The sequence below is a fragment of the Lucilia sericata genome, unplaced genomic scaffold (assembly GCF_015586225.1).
Source record: "Lucilia sericata isolate MDLA Ls3-8-SP2 unplaced genomic scaffold, ASM1558622v1 Contig000014F_arrow, whole genome shotgun sequence".
Classification (NCBI taxonomy): domain Eukaryota; kingdom Metazoa; phylum Arthropoda; class Insecta; order Diptera; family Calliphoridae; genus Lucilia; species Lucilia sericata.
This window is the reverse complement of record NW_023994053.1, coordinates 1,346,123-1,368,496: the sequence shown is the minus strand read 5'-3', so window position 1 is coordinate 1,368,496 and position 22,374 is coordinate 1,346,123. Positions and strand designations below refer to the sequence as shown.

The following is a 22,374-nucleotide window of genomic DNA, read 5'->3' as shown; positions in this document are numbered from 1 at the left end:
TAATTATCATGCAGCTATTTAAATGAATTATTTATTATATTCATATGTATTAACCCTTGAATGCACACAACTGGAAAAGAGAGAACATTCGATCACAAGTTCAAGGTGAGTCCAAAGAATAATATATTGATCATAATACATATATCACTTAAGTAAGGTATTAAATTGTTATTAAATCTTAAGACGAACAAACTATAAGCAACCTGCAAGTGAAAAGGATCGCGCTTTCGTCGAGTTCTTATTATAATATTTACCGCAAATCGGGGTATCGGGGTGTAAGGTTTTGAAAAAGTAGACAATTCCTATAATATAGGTGGAAGAATAAAATGTTTGGAGGAATTCGATAATCAGTATTTCTGCCCTTAAATATCAGGGATTGGGTTCAAATAAGGTTGAAATATTTACAAATCGAATTTCTTTTTATAATATTTCACAGAGATCTTAAATATACTAAGCCATTCCTGTAGTCAGATGTTCAAAATGTTATTTTTTGTTAAAAACGGTAATCTGGGACATTTAATTCCTTTACAGCACTGTCATAATACAATCTAACTTGCATGCATACATATTTACGTATGAATACATACATACATACATACATACATATACTATGTCGTATTTGTCTTTCAGTTTTGTATGCTTTGAAATTAAAGACGTGTTTGTTTAATTAAAATCATGCTCAGTTTCAAGTCCACACTGTTGTTGTCGTCTATCTGTTAAAGCGCCGGTTAAATAAAAATGTTTTTATTCTTAACATAGCAGTTTTGATCCAACTGAGGGATCGTACGGTTGTTTTACGAAAAAAGAAACAGAATTTAAAGAAAAGAAAGAATATTTTATACTCAATGAAGTTGTTGTGAATTGTTGTAATTTGATACGATACGACGATCAATAGAATTATAAAAACAAAAAATTGCAGACAAAACTAAAGTACGAAAAATATTAGTGAATTGTAAAATAAAACTTCTTATTTTGAAAATTTTTCAAAATTAAAAATAATTTAGAGTTTTACAAACATACATACATATAGTATTATAAAAATATTTAATATTATTGTAATTCCCATCTTTTGATTGATGATACAGCAAAACTATTTATTGATTACATTTTTTTGTCATTTACTATATTTGATGAAAAAAGAAAGTGTCATAAAAATGATGGAATAATTCCAATTTAACTTAAATAACATTTCTAAGACTTTAAATAACACGGGCCGACAAAATTGACGATTCCCAGAGACCAAGTTATACTTAACTAAAGGATTTGAGTTATCGTGTTCTAAAATTAAAAAAACACAATTTTTGGCCCTTTTTGAGACTTCATAACAGCGTCAAGACAACTTTATTGGTAAAATTTTGTATTCCACCTGAATGTCCATCTCAACTTCGAAATAACATCTGACATATCTTCTTTGTCATTCGCGATATCTTCTCCTAAAGCTTGAAAACTCCTGTCAGATGCTAAGTCTTTACTTTAAAGCTGACAGAATGGACTTTCAGATGGCATACACAATTTTATGCATAAAGTTGTCTTGACGCTGTTATAACGTCTCAAAAAGTCCAAAAATTGCGTTTTTCAAACTTCAGCATACGATATCTTGAGTCCCGGATGTGATGGAGAAATTCTGAGGCCAGATTCGGATTCAGAACAGCTTCTTCCCATAGAAAAGTACAATATGGTATGTAGGTTAAAAATTTGTCGGTCTGTGTAATTAAAAAAACACGAGAAGTTAAAAAATTTTTAATAAAACTTCATTAAGGGGAGATCACTTATAATAATTTTTTTCCCTTTATAATTTTTGTATCTTACTGACTGACATATTGTTTTCTATATAACTAAACAATTTCCTTCAGCCATTATCAAAAAATTTACGTTATTTTAACGCCAATAGCAGATTCTAATCGAGATATGACTATGGCATTACTGTTATTTCAGAAGAAGTCCTTTCTTTCGTCCAATAACTAAGAAGGTTTTAAAAATCAGTTTAAAATTTCACATAACTTTAAACAAATTTACATACTCTCGGAAAATGGAATTATTTTTATATATATATATATATATATATATATATATATATATATATATATATATATATATACAGTCCTTCTGACTGTCTTTTAAAAACACTGCAGGGTCAAACGAAGCGATCTAGAAAGTTAAAATTTTGCACAAATATTTTAGGTTGATGCAGTTTGTTTGGTATTAAAAATTATCAATATCGCTCCCAATTTCACCTAGCCCTTAATAGGTAAAATCGAAAGGACTATTTGCCGCATGTTCTAAAGATATACACATCCATACATATGTATACTTAAAGGGCCCTTCAGACGATCACACTTTACGTAAGTAAAGTCTAATGAAAGAGTAAAGGTCCAAACACAAACAATACTTTACGACGAACTGCGACTAACAGCTCGTGTTTACTGTATGTGTTTAAATGATAGCGGTTAACTTTGGCGTACGAAAGAGTAGAGAAAGAGAAAATGAAAACAAAAACAAAACTGTCAAAAATATTGTTTGTCCTTTTTATTCTGTTTAATTGTGATTTGTGCGTGTGTGAAAAACAGCATTTTTAAATTAAATATATTTTATATCAAATATTGAATTTTTTATATTATTAAAACATATTTAATTTTTTTCATACTTTATCAACGCAATGATTGGCCATCCCTTTTTTTACGTTGCGTAGCTGTCAATCGCAGTTCGTCGCAAAGTATTGTATGTGTTTGGACATTAAAATGGAACTACATCCGTATGTCAAAAGAGAATAAAATTCGTTTGATTTATATTTTTTGTGTTTACACGATTGGTATAATACAATAACAGAATAAGATGGAAACAGCTGTTTTTGTATGTGTTTACATAAAAATACATCCCTGATCTAATGCGATTTGCTTGTTTTTTAGAAGCACTTCAAAAATTTAAGAGTGCGTATGGCACTTTCATTACATTTACTACTTTCATTACATATGCGTTCTCTACTACACAAAATTTTGACAGATCATATTACTTGTGTGCTAGTGTGAAGGTGGCTTAAATGAAATTTTAAAATTAAGAACATAAAATTTATCTTTTATGCACTAATTTTTTTAATACTACTGGAACTTAAAGAAATTGCTAATAGTCTATTAAAAAATCTTGATATTACTTTAAGGTCCGTTATTACATAAAAGGTAATTTTAACTAAAATATGCAATAAATTTAAGTTATTATATATTTTCATTATTATAACATAAATTTTTGCACAAAATAAAACTTGGCCTACTTTTTACATTTAAGTAATTATTTTTTTCAATTGTAAAATTAAATTCGTAAAAAAAGGCTTTAAATAAAATTCAAATATTTAAGTGTTCAAAACTGTGAAGATGTCATTGAAATATTACCCATTTTCAATACCAAAGAAGCCATTTTAATGGCATCTAGCTGAGTTCTGAGGATCCAGAATATGTTAAACTTTTGGGAGTCTACAACCAATATTTTTTGTGTTACAAACGGAACGAACAAATATTGATGGTGGGTATAAGAATGAGAAAGAAATCAAATGTTTAAAAAAAACTACCTGCTGTAAGATTTCAGGAATTCCGAAAACACAGAATATAAAAAGAACTATTACTTGCAATTTCCATATCCACAAAAAAAGATTGTACAATTTTTTAATATAAATTAATTACCATACATTTGCATTTATTTATTTGATATTTTTTGATTGATGAATGGCCAACGAATTGTTTTTAAACATTTAAGAATATAAATAATAAAAAATACAATCAAGAACACTAACTAGAAAGAAAGAAAGAAAGTCGGTCGTAGTCGTTAATTCCCTAACTGAATACTCAATTAAATTATAAATAGTTGTGTGACGTTTTCAATGTCTGTCTGTGTGACGGTAAAACTGAGTGTAAATTTATAAAATTTGGATAAAATAACTACAACACTTTTTTAAATTTACTTTTTGGTTCTTTTTTTATTTAATAGGTCAGGGAATAAATAATTAAGAATATTTGTATATAATTTGGAAGAAAACAAAAATTGAAACAAAATAATAAATAAGAATTTAATTAACGTAAAATCAAATTTTTGTTTTGTTTGTTTTTTAAATTTGTAATAATTAAATCATCGTAAAATTCGTTGTTGTTTCAATAAATTATTATAAAAATGTCAAACTCGTAAATTTTCATAAAATCTTTAAAATGTCCGATAATATCAGAAATTAGTTACTTATATTAGTCGCACATTCTTTATTTGCAAAACAAATTGGCAAATGTTTTGATAAATTAGATTTTATATGACTTAAACTTTCTATTAATCACCTTAACCACAGAGTTCCAGGTGGTTTAGATTTAAAATAAAATTCTCGAGAGCTACTATTTATATACTAAAACCCTATGCATAGGGGGGGATGGTATTATGTGTTTGTGCTGATGTTTGTAACACACAGAAATACTGGTCCTACACTCACCTTTAAGAATTACTTTCTAGATTGATTTAACGATGTACGTGCTTGTCTCCATGTAAATAATGTTATTCAGTGCATAGTCTAGTTTATAGTCTAGTCTATAGTCTAGTCTATAGTCTCGTCTATAGTCTAGTCTATGGTCTAGTCTATAGTCTAGTCTATAGTCTAGTCTATAGTCTAGTCTATAGTCTAGTCTATAGTCTAGTCTATAGACTATAGTCTAGTCTAGTCTAGTCTATAGTCTAGTCTATAGTCTAGTCTATAGTCTAGTCTATAGTCTAGTCTATAGTCTAGTCTATAGTCTAGTCTATAGTCTAGTCTATAGTCTAGTAGTCTAGTCTATAGTCTAGTCTATAGTCTAGTCTATAGTCTAGTCTATAGTCTAGTCTATAGTCTAGTCTATAGTCTAGTCTATAGTCTAGTCTATAGTCTAGTCTATAGTCTAGTCTATAGTCTAGTCTATAGTCTAGTCTATAGTCTAGTCTATAGTATATAGACTATAGTCTAGTGTATAGTCTAGCTAGCTAGCTCAGTAGACACCGTAATTGGCAGAAGAGAACCTTTACAAAATGCACTCTAATGGTTTTGGATATCATATAGTCGGTCATGTCTGACACTTATTTTAAAATTAATATTTAATACAATAAGGGCTTTGAACGCTTTGACTTAAATTGTTCAAAATATTTAAATTTTTAAAGTGAAATTATTTAATAAAGTTCATTGTGTTTTACTTATTTACATACATTCTTTTAATTTTATTTTTAAACATACAATTCGTTATTATTTAAACAATAATTAAAACTCGTTTTAATAATATTGTTACAAATTCATTTAATATTTATCGCTATGGTTGCATATGTAGGTGGAATTTATTTTCCCCCGAATTCAGTATCTTGTAAAATTTTATTTTTAAAATTTGTATGAAATTTTAAATACTTTTTGTATAATTTTCATGCTTCCAAAATCTTTTGCAATAACTGATAAGTATGTAGTATATACGTCCATTAAGAAACTTTAACAAAATCCTATCAAGGAGATGTATTTCATTGAAAGGCATGGTCAAAGCATTTTATAGATTCTGTAAGTAGTGTTAGTAGCGGACTAACTGAGTTCCGTTTTTTGTCGTCCATTCGTCAATCGTGTTAGATACCCTAGACAGGGAATTATGCGTTAATTTTGCATTTGTTGACATATTAATTTTCCCGAATGCCCTGGAACCAATATTCATTCGACGCAAGATGTCGAATTTTAGATCACGGATGTGTCCCGCGAACGTATATCTCAGCCTGATAAACAATGCAGGCGATATCTGATGGAGACTACGATGTCATTGGATAAAATTGCCAAACCGGTAACAATTTTTAAGCCAGTCAGTGTAGACTAAGCGTACGTTGTTCTGAAGGAAAGAAGTCGATTCGGCAATAGCACTAGGTACAAGGTGGGGTGAGGTCCGCATAATCATTATGTTAAAAATTTGTTAATATAATTGAACAATTCTGAAATCCAATTGGAAATGGTAGATTATAACTTCCATGTAATACTTAGAAAGGAAACATTTTTAAAGGAAACATTATTTAAACAGTATATCGAGGGTTTATATTTAATAGTTGTTATCTGTCATTTTAATGAAAACTATGTAGACTAGATTAGAATTTCAAAATTCTAATGATTAAATTTTGATTTGAATATTGAATTGAGTTTGAGTTGGTTTTTGTTCATAGATTTTAATAATTTTATAAATAAACCCACAAAACATTTTAAACTGCAGATCACTATAAATTGACCTTATTGTATTAATATGTGCATATCATGTTCATTTTCAACATTAAATGATTTCTCAGAAATATAAAATTTTAATTAAATGTATGAGAAAATATTTTGTCGCTAGAAATTCAATATGTTTAATGAGTTTTAATTTTCATGCGGAAATGACAGTGGACAAAAAACTATATAATATAATACAAATTCATAAAATAAAGTTTTCAATATTTTTATTCCCAGTCCATAGTTGAAAGCGAAAGTAATTTAAAATATTTAAATATAATTTAATTGTTTTCAAGTTTTATTAATAAAAACTAAACATATTTTAATAAAATGAACAGACTAACATATCATTAATTTATGTCAATACTGTACTAACTAAAAGAAACCCTTTCCATATTAAAATTTTTAAGTTGGTTTAATTAACAATGTTTATAGGTACATATAATATTTGATTAAGGTGGAAGTACACAACACGCGTTTTACGCTTTTAAGAGTTTTCGCGCTTTATAAGCGGCAAGTTACACACCATGCGTTATTTTGATCTTTCTTTTAATGTTTTTTAAGACTATTACTGTTTTAAAGATCAAAATATTAGTTAGTTAGTTAGTTTGAAAGGAGGATGTATATACATCAAATCCGAAGAAATACACCTAGGCCTCTATAGGGCCTAATGTGCGCTCCTTAACCAGTGCCTCAGGTGGGAATCGAACCCACCACCTCCGGTCTACCAGACTAGAACACTAACCACTAACCTACTGGAGGCCAAATATTAAGTTATTGTATATTTTTTAATATTTTTCTTCCATTGTTGGAGAATTTGTTTTAATTTTAGTTTCTACACAAAACAAAATACAACCCTGATCAGCTGCCGACGAGTCAAAAAATGAAAGTTGTTAAACTTTTCGCGGCAGACGAGTTACAAACTACAATGTGTAACTTGTTAAATGAAAATACACTATTTCAACTTTTTTTGACAGAAGCCTTAACGCGTGTTGTGTACTTCCATCTTTAAAGTTTTTTGGTTACAAACGTCAAAGCTAAAACCAATGTTTTCTCTTATATTAGATACACATTATGTAATATACTCCACAAACAACGCTAGCCAAATTCCCACATTTGAGATCGAGTCAAATTAAATGAATTTATTTTACTTCCAATTCGTAACTTTTTTTCAAATAAATAGCAAGTAATTGCAGTCATTAAAACTTTAATTACACTTTATTCTAAAGTAATATAATTAGCATCTCCCAACTCTGATTTAATTTACTTTTAAAATAAACGATATGTATTGTATATGTATTTGAACCGAAATGTATTTTGATAATAGGAAAAACCTTGTTGAATTAAATTTACACTTAACATGAAAAAAACTCATGAACTTCCTAAGAAATATGTACATAAATATTTTATTTTACTTTATTTTTTAAGACCTGTTAGACAAATAAAATAATATTTATAAATATTTCCGTACAGTTACAGCCTACACCACTATAGTGGGGCGGTTATTATGCCTTTGTGTTGATATTTTTGAAAATATCGTATGGAAAAGTTTTCGAAAATACTTGTACCAAGATTCTATATAACCACATACAAGTGTTCTTTATGTATCATCCATCGGTTTTGAGTAACTATTAAGTATAGTGTAAATCGGAAAATTTGTTTGACCTTAATGAAACAGTTAAATATTGATACAATTGCACAGTTTGGTTTTATTATCAGGACAGTGTTGGTCATAAGGCAGTGCTGTCGTATTTTGCCGTCAAAAATAAAGTTAAAATCCTAATGTATACGTTTTGGACCCTTTTTAGATTCTAAAACGATCTAGCCATTTTCGTCTGGTCAAAAACACTATAGTGATCGAATGGGAAGTTCTAGACGGCTGCAATTTCCCACAAATAGTTTTTAATCGGTCCACAATTTCATCTAGCTCACACACATACGGTTTGAGTATAAGCGATGAAATAGAAAAAATAGTAAATTTATATAGGAACCAAAATCTCTGTATAAAATTTTGTGAATTTGGTCCATAGCAATACAATTTTACATATAAAAATTTTATAACAAAAATCTTTCTACAAAATTTTATGAGAAACGGTCCATAACACAGGAAAAGTTTCATTCGTTTAGCTTCCACATTATAGAAAATTTCGAAAGTTCTATTTGAACAAAAATTAATATAAAATACATACTTCTTATTGATTCTCATTTAATCAAAATTTTTAAGTTTATGTTTTCAATATTATATTAAATTCAAAATATATAGTTTGATGAACGAAAAAATACCAAAAGTCCCTTTCATTAGATTATCATTCACTTAGGTCCTTACATGTTAAATCTTATATTTCTATGTTCAACATCGTAAATAATTCAAAAAGTAGGTACCATCTGAAAAACGAAAAAGTCTCTCAATAAATTCTAATTTAATAAGGACCGTGTGTCATTTGTTCCGGTTCCCACTTGTAGAGAATCCAAAAGATAACATTACATTCTTATTCAATGATGACCGGTATGTTTAATAATCATGTGTTTTGAATTCATATTATAGAACATACAAAAAGTATCATTTGAACAAAGAAAAAGTACCAAAAGTGGAATTAATTGTATTTTTGTGGATGAAGTACTAATAAAAAGAGTACCATTCCCCCCTTTTCGAGGATTAAGTTTACAAAATGTTCCGTGTTTAAATTTATATATTACAGATAAAATTCAAACGGTTCACATCTGCATTCATTTGTTCCAGAAAAATTGTGCTTTCAAAAAGTACCAAACAAGTTACTCGAATTTACGTCAATAGATCGAAAAAGTTTTCTTAATGTGCTAAAAAAGTACAAAAAATGCCTTTAAACACAAAAAGGAATGCATTTTAAAAAACTACGAAACTGGTGTCTCATAATTTTGGAAGATATGTATGTCCAAAATATTTACAAGAATTTTATTATGTTTATTAGTTAAAAAGTTATAAATGGCCAAAAAAGGTACCAAAATCACATATGTTACACATTTTCATCCCTTAAAAGTTCGAATTTCACTAACTAACTAACGTAGTCCCATCTTCCTAGAGTTTAGAGGCAAATCGGTCAATATTCGCAACTTCTGTAAAATTACAGAATTTAATATTTTAATATTTGGGACACATGTATACAATAACGAGGACTAAAAGATCAAAACTTGGAAAATTGGTGGGTGATATGACTGATTTTTTTTTATTTCCATTTTCGGAATTAGCGCTTAATTAGCGAAAAATATTTAAAAAGATTTTTCATCATTGGTTTATGTAATTTTTATAAGTATACAAATACATGTATGGCGAAGAAATTCGACACAAACAAGTTTTAGTCCATAATTAACTCAATATTAAGCCCTCTTACAGAAATAATGTCAATGTGCTTAACGTGAACACTTGCCTCAACGGCCTTATTTCACGGTGGTCGTTTTCATCCATCCCTGAGTGTTCCTCATTGAAATCACTCAATTTTTGTACATTGTACATTGTTGCGGAAAGACAGGCAGAATGAGAACAATCTTAATGCATACCCCGACAAGGAAAAAGCAATCACCGATCTAAAGCCAATAAAAGGGGCGACCCCTACATCAGGTATAATCAATCTTCTGGCTTCTCACGTTAGTAGGTGACAGACCAGCCATTTGGTGTCATGAAACATCGCATTATTTAAAATGCAATACCCATCATCTAATGATCCATTCCACTGGAATTCCATAACATATTAAAGCCCGCTCAACCACACTACTGAAATGGCTCTGCTGAGTCAGCAACAGCACCTAAGGACAAATTGGCAGACCGAATCACGGACTCCATAACAATTTGACAAGACTTTTTTCACTTTCTCTCCACTTCACATTCCACCCATCTACTCCCCGAACGCTGAATTTCTGTATTATCAGCTCATCCCTAATATTTTATTTCACAACCTACCCTCCTAAAAACTAGGAACGATAACAGAAACATTAATCACTTCACCGTGAATCAAATCCAACCAACTGTCACTTTCCGCGAATTTGGGTATAAACCACAGTCACTAGGTAGATTTTACCGGCAGTGTAAATATTATACATATTTTCTGGTATAATATAAACAAACAGATTAATTGGACATCTTTTAAATTTGATCATGAACTTGACATTTTAAAAGAAAAGTAAGTCCGCACACAAAGTGACTTGTTGTGACGTGCCATTTAAGCAACAATTTAAAAGTGACAGACATCAGATAAATTCTTTGTAAAAACCAACACACAATAAGAATGATAATCATAAATAATATGCTCTGATCTACATTAGGTCAAATTAAAAAGAAAATAAAGAAGAAGAAAAAAAAAAAGAAAACGAAACTAAAAATAAATTATTTAAATTGATTAAACAAAAGAAAAATGTGCGATACGAACACTATGATTTGTAGTTAAAAAAAAGTAAATAAATCCATGATGCATGCTACTAGATATTATAATGCAACAAAAGAAAAACTCTTCCTGTATTTCCGTTTCCGTATTCTTTTCAAATCATACATTTGCAAGTAATTTATTTTATAACTACAACTAGTAGTTTTTACTATAAAAATATGAAATTGAATTGTTATTTCTTTAGTTTTGGTTTATTATTAGAAGCAGCTAAACATATAAAACATTATTTATTTTTTTTTATTTTACTTGTTACTAAAGATGATGTCCTGGAATGTGTTCCATTGGTTAGGTGCCGTTGTTTGCCTACAGCTAGTATTGTTTCAAATTGCCGATAGTAAACGCACATTCGAAGTAGATTGGGCCAACGATAGATTTCTAAAAGATGGTGAACCTTTCCGTTTTATAGCGGGTTCATTTCATTATTTCCGCGCTCATCCGGACACTTGGCAACGGAAATTGCGAACAATGCGTGCCGGTGGTTTGAATGCAGTTACAACGTAAGTAGTTAATTTATAACTGTAGAACACATTCATATATTATTAGGTGGATTCATCTTTCATACAAAATAAAGTTTGTTTAAAATTTGTTTAATTAAAAAAACGAATTAATTTATGATTTAAAAGTTATGTGGAATGGTCTTTACACAATCCCAAAGAGGGTGTTTATGTCTGGGATGGTATTGCCAATTTGGAACGTTTTATTAAGTATGCTATTGATGAAGATTTACTAGTTATTCTAAGGCCTGGTCCATATATTTGTGCTGAACGTGATTTTGTAAGTATTATTAATATTATTTGTTTATTTTCCTAATTAATTGTTTAATTTATAAAAATTATTTTTAATTTCAGGGTGGTTTTCCTTATTGGCTTCTGACAAAATATCCGGGAATACAATTACGTACTGCTGATATAAGTAAGTAGTAATATACTCAGTTTTATGGATCTTATATGCAAACATATAGCGGGATATCAATCATAGTTGCATCCGGTCTGAAACCACTCCCTGCTATTTATTAATAGAGTGAACTAATTCTTTTAAAATATCGTTGTACTCGGATGTTATTTTCTACACTTTAAAGCTATGTTAGTTTAGCGATCATGACGCTAAGATTTAAGATCTTTAAATTTGCTCATCTCGATAGATTTTTGAGATATCTTAATATAAACTTTAGAGAAACCCCGAAACAAAAAAGATGAGAGAATATTGATTGTATTATACCCTTTGTAACACATCTAAATTCTATTTTTTTACATAATGACATTCGATATCGAACAAGAAATCTAACATTTTGGGTTTATAACTTAAAATGCGTTTTTTTCCAAATGTTTAGCTTTTATTTTGAAGCAATTGTACAAAGGTCAAAAGTTCATTGTTAGCTATGACCTTTTCCTATCATTCTGCCAACATATCCGCTCCAAAAGAACTATTCGTATTTTGAGATCAAGAACGAATCAAACTAATTCCGAAAACTCTATTCCGAAGTGAAGCGTATACCAGAGAGAGAGAGAGAGAGAGAGAGAGAACTCTTGTTGAGTTTGACGAAAATGTTCATGCAGTAATGCCTCTTTAAGTTTTGGACTTTAAACTCTTATTTTTTTGAATTGGCCTGGGCAATCTTTATCTTCCGTGTCAAAATCACCAATTCTGAACCCAACAAACTATATCACATCAAGAACACTGAATTTTTTAGGAATTAAGTCCAAGAAACTGAGTTTCTTGTTCAAATTAAAGAAGTAAAGCAAAATTTTAATACGGTATCCTCCACGAACACTTATTGAATTTTTTTAGGAGTTACGTTCTTACTCAGTTTCCTGAGATCCTGAACATTTTTACTCACAAACATTTTGCATGAAAAGGAGCGCAAAGCAGGCTCTATAATTGTACATTTTCGAGGATGGGTTGGTTAGTGTGGTCTCCGAAAGAATAGTAGTTAGTATTCTAGTCTAATAGACCGGAGGTGGTGGTGCGATTTCCACCTGAGACACAGGCAACGGAGTGCAAAACAGGCCTGATAGAGGCCAAGGTGTATTTCATCAGATTTGATGTATGAATATAGTTGGTTCATTAGGCTGCGAAAGATGTACACGTGGGCTCTTTTATAAGTAGAATTTAGAAGAGAAATAGGAAAAAAAGAAATTGTATTTCCTACAAGAGTAGGAGGCAATGATATAAGTGAAGATTTAAGAGTTTAGTAGTCAAAAGATCAGAGAGTGATATATACATATTAGAGAGCCTTAGACTTAAGGAGCTACTGGACAGTGATGTTATATATAAGTGAAGATTTAAGAGTTTAGTAGTCAAAAGATCAGAGAGTGATATATACATATTAGAGAGCCTTAGACTTAAGGAGCTACTGGACAGTGATGTTAGGTTTTGTTTCTAGTTTGATTTCAGATAACTCTGAAGTATCCTCCAAAAATCAATGTTCCAGATATTGTAGGCGAATGTCCCCTAATGCTGGACAGTGACATAGAAGATGGCTAATTGCTTCATCTTCTTCTTCATCTTGACAGCTTCTACAGTAGTCTTTGTACGGTATTCCAAGTCTCATTACATGGTTACCAAATTTCCAATGCCCTCTGATGACAGCTATAATTTTGCGGCTTTATTTCAGGTTTTTTTTTTGCATTGTCCTCATACCCATTCGAATGCGATATTTGAATGTCTCGCCATACTTTTTGAGGAAGTCCGACATTCCTGGACTAGCCGTGAAAGTATACACCTATCAGGGACTTGATTGCAACTTGACTATCGGTAAAGAGTAGGATATCCTTTGATACCATTTATTACCAGATATCCTTTGATGCCAGAGCCAGTTTGTTGTTCTTATGACGAATATCTCGTCCTGAATTGGACTACACAATCATTACTGATTCTGAAAGTAATCCTGATTCCAAATTCTGAAATGAAAATGCCACTCCCTACGCTTTATCCTCGTATATAGCCATCCGTGTTCACGGATAGACTTATGGAGAGCGATCTTCCTTCAATCCCGCTTCATAAATCCAATTTATAAGTTCGTGTTTTATTTTGCTCCCATAGTAGTTCAGAATTTATATATTCATTCAATATTACTCATAAATTAATATTTATAAATCGAGTTCTTAAAAAATTTCAGAAATACCTCTTAAAATATATATCTTTTATCAAACAATTATTAAGAGATGTAATTTTACACTTGAAAATACTACAATATCATTTATCTCTATCATTATATCGTTTAAAATAGAATTTAAATTAGATCATTGCAATTCCGCGAATATTAGATATACATATTTACTCGGTCAATTTTATATGTAAATTTATGTGTTTGATTATATGTCGTGTCATAACAAATCGGTTGTGTGTTCATTAAATAAAAAAAGAGGCCAAATAAAAAAGTCAAGTTCATGATCAAATTTGTGTATTAAACTAAACATTTTACAGACAACAAAAATTACACTTTAAGACTCAGCACCCCCCATGTGTTCTGTCAATTGTAAGTGCAATGCACTTTTGTTTAGAATGTTTCTAATTTTCATTATTAATTTGTTTAGGTGAAGAGAAAAATATGATATAGTAAATGTTTTCTTTTCTTTTTAACAAGAGAATTTATGAAATTACAACTAAATATTTTAATTGAAGCAATTAAATCTTTAGTTTCTCTTTACTCCACAATATCAAAACTGCAATAAAATTAAATAAAGTTGTACAATTCAATTTTATGCCCCATTCCAGATTACCTATTTGAAGTCCGCTTATGGTATGCCCAATTAATGGCCAAGATGACGCCTTACCTGTACGGAAATGGTGGTCCCATTATTATGGTGCAAGTTGAAAATGAATACGGTTCATTTTATGCCTGTGATAAAAAATATCGCACTTGGCTGCGTGATGAAACATTGGCCCATGTTAAAGACAATGCTGTTCTTTTTACCAACGATGGACCCAGTGTTTTGTATTGTGGTCATATTGATGGTGTTTTAGCGACAATGGATTTTGGAGCTACAAGTAATGTAACAACTTATTGGAATAAATTAAGGCGTATACAACCAAGGGGACCATTGGTAAATGCTGAATATTATCCCGGCTGGTTGACACATTGGAGTGAAAAAATAGCCGAGGTTCCTGTAAATCCTCTGAAGAAGTCTTTAACGTAAGTAAAGGCAAAAATAAGAATTGTGTATTCTTAGTTTTTATACCCACCATCAAAAAAAGATGGGGGGTATATTGATTTTGTCATTCCGTTTGTAACACATCGAAATAATAGTCATAGACCCATAAAAGTATATATATTCCGGGTCCTTATTAAATTCTAAGACGATCTAGCCATGTCCGTCTGTCCGTCCGTCTGTCTGTTGAAATCACGATAGGGACCACACGAGAGGAGCTAGACAGTTCAAATTTTGCATAAATATTTTCTATTGTTAAGGTTTGTTTGGTATTGAAAATGGGCAATATCGGTCCACTTTTTCGGATAGCCCCCATACAAGTGGACCTCCAAAAAACTGCTTTAACGGGCATAACTGTTTTATAAGTAGGAGTATAGCGATGAAATTCGACATAAAGAAGTTTAATGTGAGCCAAAATCATTCTACCAAATTTTTTGAGGATCGGCCTATAAATGACCCTACCCCCCATATAAGGTCCCCTTCTGAAAATTACTTTAACACTCATTACTGATCCCAAAATGCAAGTATAGCGATGAAATTCGGTATAAGTATGTTTCTTACGAACCAAAATCTCTCTACCAATTTTTTTTAGGATCGGCCCATAAATGACCCTACCCCCTATATAAGGTCCCCTTTAGAAAATGACTTTAACACTCATTACTAGCCTAAAAATTCGAGTATAGCGATGAAATTCAGTATAAGTAAGTTTCTTACGAACCAAAACCTTTTAACCAATTTTTTTTAGGATCGGCCCATAAATGACCCTACCCCCCATATAAGGTCCCCTCCTGCAAATGACTTTAACACTCATTACTGGCCCTAAAATGCAAGTATAGCGATGAAATTCGACATAAATAAGTTTCATGTGAACCAAAATTTTTCTACCAAATTTTTTGAAGATCGGTCCATAATTAACCCTACCCCCCATATAAGGTCCCCTTTAGAAAATTACTTTAACACTCATTACTGGTCCCAAAATGCTAGTATAGCGATGAAATTCGGTATAAGTAAGTTTCTTACGAACCGAAATCGTTCTACGATTTTTTTTTTAAATCGGCCCATAAATGACCCTATCCCCCATATAAGGTCCCCTTCTGAAAATGACTTTAACGCTCATTACTGGCTAAAAAATATGAATATAGCAATAAAATTTACACAATTAAGTTCCTCGCGAGCCAAAATCTGTTTAATAACTTTTATGTGGATAGGTCCATAACTGGCCCTACTCCCCCTCTTGGGTCCACTTCAGGAATTAGCTTAAACGCTATTACTGTCTTAAAAATACGAGTAAAGCGATGAAATGCTACACACGTAAGTTTCTTACGAGCCAAAACCACTGTACCAATTTTTTTGGATCGGCCCATAAATGACCCTTCCCCCATATAAGGTCCCCCTCTGCAAATAACTACAATGCTCATTACTGGCTTAAAAATATGAATGTGACGAAAATTGACGCACATAAGTTTAATGCGTGCCAAAATCTCTCCACCAAATTTAGGGAAGATCGGTCCATAATTTACCCTACCGCCCATATAAGGTTCCCTTCAGAAAATTACTTAAACGATCATTACTGGCTTAAAAATATGAGTTATGAAATACGGTTATGAAATTCGCTCCGAATTTCATGCGGAATGTGTTGCTAATACATAAAAGGTTCCCTTCAGGAAAGAGTTTTGGTTAATAACTACGAGTGTTCCTTATTTAAAATACGAGTATAGCGCTGAAATTTTGCATAAACAAGTCCTATACATAATCTATGTACAAAATTTTATGAGTATCGGTTCATAATTGACGCTCACGGTTTAAGAATTGAAATAAAATATTAGTTTTTTTTTTTAAATTAATATTTTGTTAGTTCAAAAGAGCTCGGGCCATAATTGACTTAAGCCATATTCCAAATATCACGCTGATGTTTATAGGGGAGCATTCCTTTTACGGCATACGGTTTGATGGTGGGTATATGAGATTCGGCACAGCCGAATATAACACTCTTACTTGTTAACTTTAAAATCGGATATTTGAAATTTTAAAATACCCTTTAATAATTCGGTTTGACTTTCTTCATTTACAGTGACATGTTAGACGATGGAGCCAGTGTAAACTTCTACATGTATTATGGCGGTACCAATTTCGGCTTTACTGCAGGTGCCAATGATATGGGCCCTGGACGTTATCAACCGGATATCACTTCCTATGACTACGATGCTCCCATGACTGAAGCCGGGGATCCCACAACAAAATATTTTGCCTTAAGAGATGTTATAGCACGCTATTTACCTCTACCGAAAGTACCCGTTCCCGAACCACTACCTAAAAAGAAGTATGGCACCATTAAACTGCAACAATGTTGTACCTTACTCTCGGCAGAAGCTCGTAAACGTTTATCAACCGGCATAGTAACAGCCGATAAGCCCAAAACATTTGAGGCTCTCAATCAATATTCGGGACTAGTACTTTATGAAACCTACTTGCCAGCCACCAAACATGATCCAGCCATTTTGCATGTGCCCGGTTTACATGATCGTGCCTACGTTTATGTGGATGATGAATTTGTGGGTATTTTATCGCGTGAAATTCCCGTCTACGATTTACCCATTTCCATAAGTGCTGGTAAAAAGTTGCAATTGTTTGTGGAAAATCAGGGACGCATTAATTATGGTCCCATCATTGATTTCAAAGGCATTACTTCGGATGTTATGTTCGATAATAAGATTTTGAAAAATTGGAACATGACCAAATACCCCTTAGAATCATATGAAGATATTGAGGCATTAATCGAAAAGCAGGGCTCTAAACTAAATGAAATTGATTCAGTTAATATGTTACAAAATGGTCCCACTATTTTTTATGGTTCTTTCCAAATTAGAGATTTAAAACCGTACGACACTTATGTGGACACCACGGGCTGGAGCAAAGGTTTACTGTTTGTAAATGGCGAAAATTTAGGTCGCTATTGGCCAGTGGTTGGTCCGCAAATAACCTTATATGTGCCGGCAGAAGTACTTAAGGTTGGTGTTAATAATATTGTACTTATCGAATATCAACGTGCCTCCTCGTCGAGTGAGATAACATTTACTGATGAACCAAATTTCGGCAGCTCAAAGAAATATTGAATTTATTTTTAGTTAAGTTTATTTTTATTTAAGAATATTAATTTTATAATTATAATTAATGTTAAAAGTTTTAGGTTTTCTATTTTATATTTAGTTTTAATAAAAAATCAATTTATATGTATGTATGTATAGTTCTTTGAAGGGGATCTGAGGATTTGTGTACCTACAGATCAGGCATGGGGGTAATGACTATATTTTCAATTACAATTGCATTTGAAATAATTGTTATTGAAAGGTTACCAATCACAATTAGTTGTAATTGAAATGACGATTATTTGTAATTGAGGAACTTTTCAATTACTTGTAATTGAAGAATTTTCAATTACTAACTTTTTTCTTTATAATTACACTTTATAACCATATTCCCATATACAATTTTTTCTAGTTGTTATATATTATATACATAATTCATATGCAAGGAGCCACGCCCAGTATTTCTAGTCGACTTATTCTTAAACCAAATGTTCATATTGATGATAAAGCTACTTGTACAACAGTTTAGATTCCTACCTGTTGTAGTTCACATAGGTGTCTAGTTGTTCTTGCAAATTTGATGATTCTATTTTTAATAGTTTCCCAGATATACGAAATTTTGTATTTTATTCATATATGGGGTGTCACGCCCCCTAATGCTTATATGCCAATTTATTACACTAATGTTCTCATGGATGTCAAAGTTGATCTTGCTAAATTTATGGATTCTAGCTCTAATAGTTTCTCAGATATACGAATTTCCGTACTTAAATCACATTTTTGTCTAAAATATTCATATTATTACTAAAGTGGCTCTCATAAAATTTGAGGACTCTAACTTATACATATATTATCTCAGAAATACTAATTCAATATTTTCTGTATATAGGAAGTGCCACGCCCACTATACCCAGTCCGCCCAATTTGCCCACAATTGTTCATATCTATGTCAAACTTGTCCATACAAAACTTGAGGACTCTAGCTGTAACAGTCTCTGGAATAGACTACTGTTAATACTTACTTTGTTTGTGGGCGTGGCACTTTGCCTACTTGCAATATCAAATTACAAATAAATTCAATTTTGTATATGTAACTAACTAACTAACTAACTAACTACTAACTAACTACTAACTAACTAACTAACTAACTACTAACTAACTAACTAACTAACTAACTAACTAACTAACTAACTAACTAACTACTAACTAACTACTAAACTAACTAACTAACTAACTAACTAACTAACTAACTAACTAACTAACTAACTAACTACTACTAACTAACTAACTAACTAACTAACTACTAACTACTAACTACTAACTAACTAACTAACTACTAACTAACTAACTAACTAACTAACTACTAACTACTAACTAACTAACTAAACTAAACTAACTAACTAACCTAACTAACTAACTAACTAACTAACTAACTACTAACTACTAACTAACTAACTAACTAACTAACTAACTAACTAACTAACTAACTAACTAACTAACTAACTACTAACTAACTAACTAACTAACTAACTACTACTAACTAACTAACTAACTAACTAACTAACTAACTAACTAACTAACTAACTAACTAACTAACTAACTAACTAACTAACTAACTAACTAACTAACTAACTAACTAACTAACTAACTAACTAACTAACTAACTAACTAACTAACTAACTAACTAACGAACTAACTAACTAACTAACTAACTAACTAACTAACTAACAACTAACTAACTAACTAACTAACTAACTAACTAACTACCTAACTAACTACTAACTAACTAACTAACTAACTAACTAACTAACTACTAACTAACTAACTAACTAACTAACTAACTAACTAACTAACTAACTAACTAACTAACTAACTACTAACTAACTAACTAACTAACTAACTAACTAACTAACTAACTAACTACTAACTAACTAACTAACTAACTAACTACTAACTAACTAACTAACTAACTAACTAACTAACTAACTAACTAACTAACTAACTAACTAACTAACTAACTAACTAACTAACTAACTAACTAACTAACTAACTAACTAACTAACTAACTAACTAACTAACTACTAACTAACTAACTAACTAACTAACTAACTAACTAACTAACTAACTAACTAACTAACTACTAACTAACTAACTAACTAACTAACTAACTACTAACTAACTAACTACTAACTAACTAACTAACTAACTAACTAACTAACTAACTAACTAACTAACTAACTAACTAACTAACTAACTAACTAACTAACTAACTAACTAACTAACTAACTAACTAACTAACTAACTAACTACTAACTAACTAACTAACTAACTACTAACTAACTAACTAACTAACTAACTAACTAACTAACTAACTACTAACTAACTAAACTAACTAACTAACTAACTAACTAACTAACTAACTAACTAACTAACTAACTAACTAACTAACTAACTAACTACTAACTAACTAACTACTAACTACTAACTAACTAACTAACTAACTAACTAACTACTACTAACTAACTAACTAACTAACTAACTAACTAACTAACTAACTAACTAACTAACTACTAACTAACTAACTAACTAACACTAACTAACTAACTAACTAACTAACTAACTAACTAACTAACTAACTACTAACTAACTAACTAACTAACTAACTAACTAACTACTACTAACTAACTAACTAACTACTAACTAACTAACTAACTAACTACTAACTAACTAACTAACTAACTAACTAACTAACTAACTAACTACTAACTAACTAACTAACTAACTACTAACTAACTAACTAACTAACTAACTAACTAACTAACTAACTAACTAACTAACTACTACTAATTAACTGACTAATTTTGCAATAACAACAAAACTGTTTTTTTAGTAAAGTAATAAATGAGCCGACTATGGTCGAATCCCGAAAGTTACATTCCACTAAACAATAACAAAGCTTTCTTTAAATATTCTGCCATAGAGTTTACCTCCTACAGTAAATTTCTTTGGAATTACCTACATTCAAAGAAAAATTTCAGTTTAAACAAAATTTTATGATTTAATTGAAGAAATACGTTAAGTTATGAACGTAAAAGTAATTTTGTAAAGGGGGACCAGAAAATCCTCTTTTCAACATACGGATATGACTAGAGCGCCTTAGAATCTGGCACTTAGAATACATATATACTTTTGTAAATCTCTGACCAATCGATTTGGCCGATTAAAGTTTAATATAATTTTCTCAATATGTGTATATTATTTTTAAAATAAAATAAATATTAAAGACTCTCGACTATCAAAATGAATATGACCCTATTATTTGTCCCATGCTTGTATTGTATATATAGTATACATCTGGCAACCCCTAGGCTGTTACATTGTTATTGTAAAAATAAAACAAAACTAAATAGCTGAATAAATGTCCATCTGTACGTATGAATGTGTTTATTTTTATACAATTTAAAAAACGCCTTAACGTATGCTCTTCTTTGCAAAAGATGTCAAACACTGGTTTAGAATTACAAAACATTTTTCTTAACATTTTGTAGTTTATTTTTAAAGAATAACCAGCATAGACACATGTGTAACATTATCCACGGACAATAAGTCTTTTTAAATTAACGATTATTCGATTAATTTTTACGAGTTTTGAAGAAATATTTTTGGTTTTGAATGAACTAGCTTTTGGCTACTTTATTTAGAAAAATGCAATAAAAAACAACGAAATAACCCTTTTTAAACAGTTCTTTAAATATTTTCTTATATAACGAATAATTGCGAAATTTACAACTCTATTTTTATGACATCGACATGTTTAACTGCTTGATAGTGTAAATATTAAGATTTAAGGAACACAATGTGTTTAATAGTCACAATGGACTTACTTTAAATTTTAAACACATGACCATGTGTAATACAACCATACATCTATATGAACATACATATGTATGTATGTATCTTATAAATATGTACCTCTGTAGGTAGTTGTGACAGTTTCTATTTTGAAATAATTAAAACTTAAGATATTAAAAACAACTGCAAATAAATAAATAAGAAACCAACACTATATTTGCTGTAACAATGTTTCTTTCTACCTTTTCCAGTAAAATTAAAATGCTAAAGCCTACTTATTAGTATTATATTTAATACTTAAGCCTTTAAACTTTAAAATTGTTTAGATAATGCTACACAGAGGGAAAAAGAAATATACACGCCTGGTACCAAATTGACACCAAACTGTTTATAATTTATCAATAACATCCGTTGTAAAAGTATATACATATGTACGACAACACTATGTAATGTTGGGAACACAACTTTGTCAACATTACAACATTACATTGGCAACGGATTGTTTGACAATAGTGAGCTTACCACGTTTGTTAACGTTTAGACAACGGATGTGTATAAAATTTAGATTTCGACAACGAATTGTTGCAATGTTGTCAACATTACATAGTGTTGTCGTACGTATGTATATACTTTAACAACGGATGTTATTA

General features: G+C 30.6%; 1 protein-coding gene across 3 annotated transcripts; it reads left to right on the top strand.

The window, feature by feature from the left end:
* The first annotated feature begins 645 nt into the window (after positions 1–645).
* LOC119605023 (beta-galactosidase) lies at positions 646–18,022 on the top strand. Of its 3 annotated transcripts, XM_037957969.1 has the most exons (7): positions 716–930; positions 2,182–2,342; positions 10,894–11,132; positions 11,259–11,409; positions 11,484–11,547; positions 14,353–14,770; positions 16,858–18,022. In XM_037957969.1, the coding sequence occupies exons 3-7, from the start codon at positions 10,894–10,896 to the stop codon at positions 17,897–17,899; spliced, it is 1,914 nt and encodes a 637-aa protein (XP_037813897.1). In that variant the 5' UTR covers positions 716–930; positions 2,182–2,342; the 3' UTR covers positions 17,900–18,022. The 3 variants fall into 3 exon arrangements, with proteins under 3 accessions (XP_037813891.1, XP_037813897.1, XP_037813904.1); XM_037957963.1 differs by lacking the exon at positions 2,182–2,342 and having other exon boundaries at positions 646–930; XM_037957976.1 differs by lacking the exons at positions 716–930; positions 2,182–2,342 and adding an exon at positions 3,155–3,173.
* Positions 18,023–22,374: the final 4,352 nt, after the last annotated feature.